General features: G+C 41.1%; 1 protein-coding gene across 2 annotated transcripts in view; it reads right to left on the minus strand.

Moving 5' to 3' along the window:
• nr6a1a (nuclear receptor subfamily 6, group A, member 1a) overlaps positions 1-2,523 on the minus strand; it is a 47,014-nt gene that overhangs the window by 1,125 nt on the left and 43,366 nt on the right. For both annotated transcript variants that reach the window (XM_032516039.1, XM_032516040.1), the window contains exons 7-8: positions 860-981; positions 605-757 (exon numbers count right to left, since the gene is read on the minus strand). In XM_032516039.1, coding sequence (XP_032371930.1) covers positions 605-757; positions 860-981 — 275 coding nt within the window. The remainder of the gene's footprint in view (positions 1-604; positions 758-859; positions 982-2,523) is intronic.

Below are 2,523 nucleotides of genomic sequence, written 5' to 3' on the forward strand. Positions count from 1 at the left end.
GCTCACCCGGAGACTGAAGGCAGAGGACATTCAGAAACCGTATCTCACTAAAAATAACATTGATAGTATTTTTTCAAGATTGTATGTGTGTGGAAGCACCAAAGACACAATGACCTCCCAAATCCCAGAAAAAGGGATTTTTTTCATAATATGGGCATTTTAAGTAAGGTGACGAAGTATTTGTGCTTTGTTACTTCGTTACTATGAAAATGTTACACAAACTTTTTCAAGATAACAGGTAACCACAGAGTAAGTTTGGCATTTGCATTGACATCAAACATCACAAACAGCAAATTAAAATGGGAGCAGATCAGGAAAAAATAGATAGGCTCTGTTACTTCCAAAACAAATGATGTTAGAAATAAATAGCATCTCTAATCCAAAATAAAGGCTTTGGTCTCTCCAGTCATGAGCTGTTGGAGCCAAATAGCCACTATTTCTTTTGACTATGTAATATTGCACAAAAGCCCCCCCCCAAGAAAGGAATTGGTAACAGAGGAGTACCATTAAACCATTAATGTTCATGACACCATACAATGGACACGTGTTGGATTTCACAAGAAAACTACTGACCACTGTAATATCCAGTACTCAGAGGCCTTACCTGCGATGCAGCGGATCTCAGGGAGACACATCATGATCTCAGGGAAGCGTTTGGGCTGGTGCGGGTACTTATATTCAGCGTAGTCCTGACACACATACCAGTAGCGCTTGTTCAGCTGCTCCAGCTGGGAGATGTTGGACAATCCTCTGATATCTGCAAAGATGGAAACGAATGGAGAGAGTCACGTGGAGAACACTGTGTCGTGGGGGTTAAAAAAAGCTTAATCCCCCCCAATAGCAGAGCGCGCAGCGTTACCTTGGTTGAGGAAGTTGATGGCTTTCATACAGGCATACTCCTCGTTGCTGATCTTCAACTGGTGGAACTTGCGGAACAGATAGATCAACCTCTCCATCACCTCCATGCCGTCCTCGCTGAAGCTGAGGGAAATCAGACACAGACTTGTCAATGATGCTGTATAAATGAAGCGGTGGATGAGGTATACGCTCACCGGCCACTTTATTAGGCACACCTGTTCTACTGTTACCTTGCACGGCAGCTGGATTATCTCAATATCCCACGCTTTTTAAAGCTATTCTCCAAACCAAACGGAAGACAGACTGAACTTTAGCGGGTTTGCGGTCCACATGTTCACATTAAAATCCACTGTCAAAAAACATACAATCCCTCAAGCCCCCTTATCTTAAAAGCTGCTATGCTTCAATGAACAAGGCAAAAATTAGGGAGGGAATACGTCAGATCTACCTAAAGTGCTTAACAAACGTCTTGTTAATCCCACAGTTTTTTGGAGAAAGATTCACAAAGTGTAAATCCACTCATGAAAACGCTCCATTTCCAGTCTGTCTATCTTGCTCTCACAGTCCCAATCTCTTTCAACAACTTTAGTGCTGTCACTGTAAATCAGATGCCCACTCCTAAACTACAAGCAAATTGACCGAGGCAGCAGAACAGCACTGTATATTAGGAGAATATGTGTCATGAGGTCAGATAATTCCAAACCCCCACACATCCTTTTCTACCTAGCGTGGGACGTGTGTATTTCACATGCCAGACGGTGCTAGCCACAGCTCTGTCCTGAGGAGGCCTCCCATTCACGGACCAATTCACTGGGCCTCATCCAACAACAATATCTTCCCTGCTGTGATAAGGAAAAAAATATCAAACTTTGGGAGATGCTCAGCTCACAGAGTGGAACGTCTCGCCATTTGAGAGTATTATTGTTGCAGTAGGGAACATTTAATTCCTGATATCCACCTTTCATCATAGTGAAATATTGAATTGGCAATGCTCCCAGAGGCTAAATCTAGCATTTAATATCTTGTGTATATTAATGGTGTGATAGCCTCCACAAAAGAGACGTAGGAGTCTATATGAGTCACTGTAGGTGAGATACTAACACAAATGAATGAGTGTCATTTATTCAGCCTATGTAAATGTAGGGCAGAGCCGGGACATTTCAAACACTTTTTAATTAAAACGTAATTTACAAAGCAATTGTATCACAATGAAAGCTAATATTTTGTAACTAGCAACCTACACCTGTCATCTGTCAAATACAGTTGCATTTTCAGCTTTGAACAAAACCGTTGAGGAATTATTACAGCAAAGGTGGGACGTGCATAATGTTTCATCTGTCCCTCCTGGTCGGTACCAAGGAAACATGGGGGGGGGGGGGACGAATGAAACATACAATTTAAGCCATATAAACTTCCTAAAACTTCAATATTTTACTATATATCATAAATGGTACTTCCAAAAGGTGTTATTTTAGATAGATTGTTGCAGGGCTATACGTCTTTGTGAAAGTCTGTTAACAACTCATTGCCGTCATTGTGAAGCGTGTATGAAGCAGTTATTGAAATATGTACTGTGGATGATTCTGCCGTTTTTATAGCTCGAACAGTACGTTTTTCCATTTATATCATTTTTCTATTTTGAAAAATGTCATTTCACTAGGTTTT

Source organism: Etheostoma spectabile, chromosome 5 (genome assembly GCF_008692095.1).
Source record: "Etheostoma spectabile isolate EspeVRDwgs_2016 chromosome 5, UIUC_Espe_1.0, whole genome shotgun sequence".
NCBI classification, from domain to species: domain Eukaryota; kingdom Metazoa; phylum Chordata; class Actinopteri; order Perciformes; family Percidae; genus Etheostoma; species Etheostoma spectabile.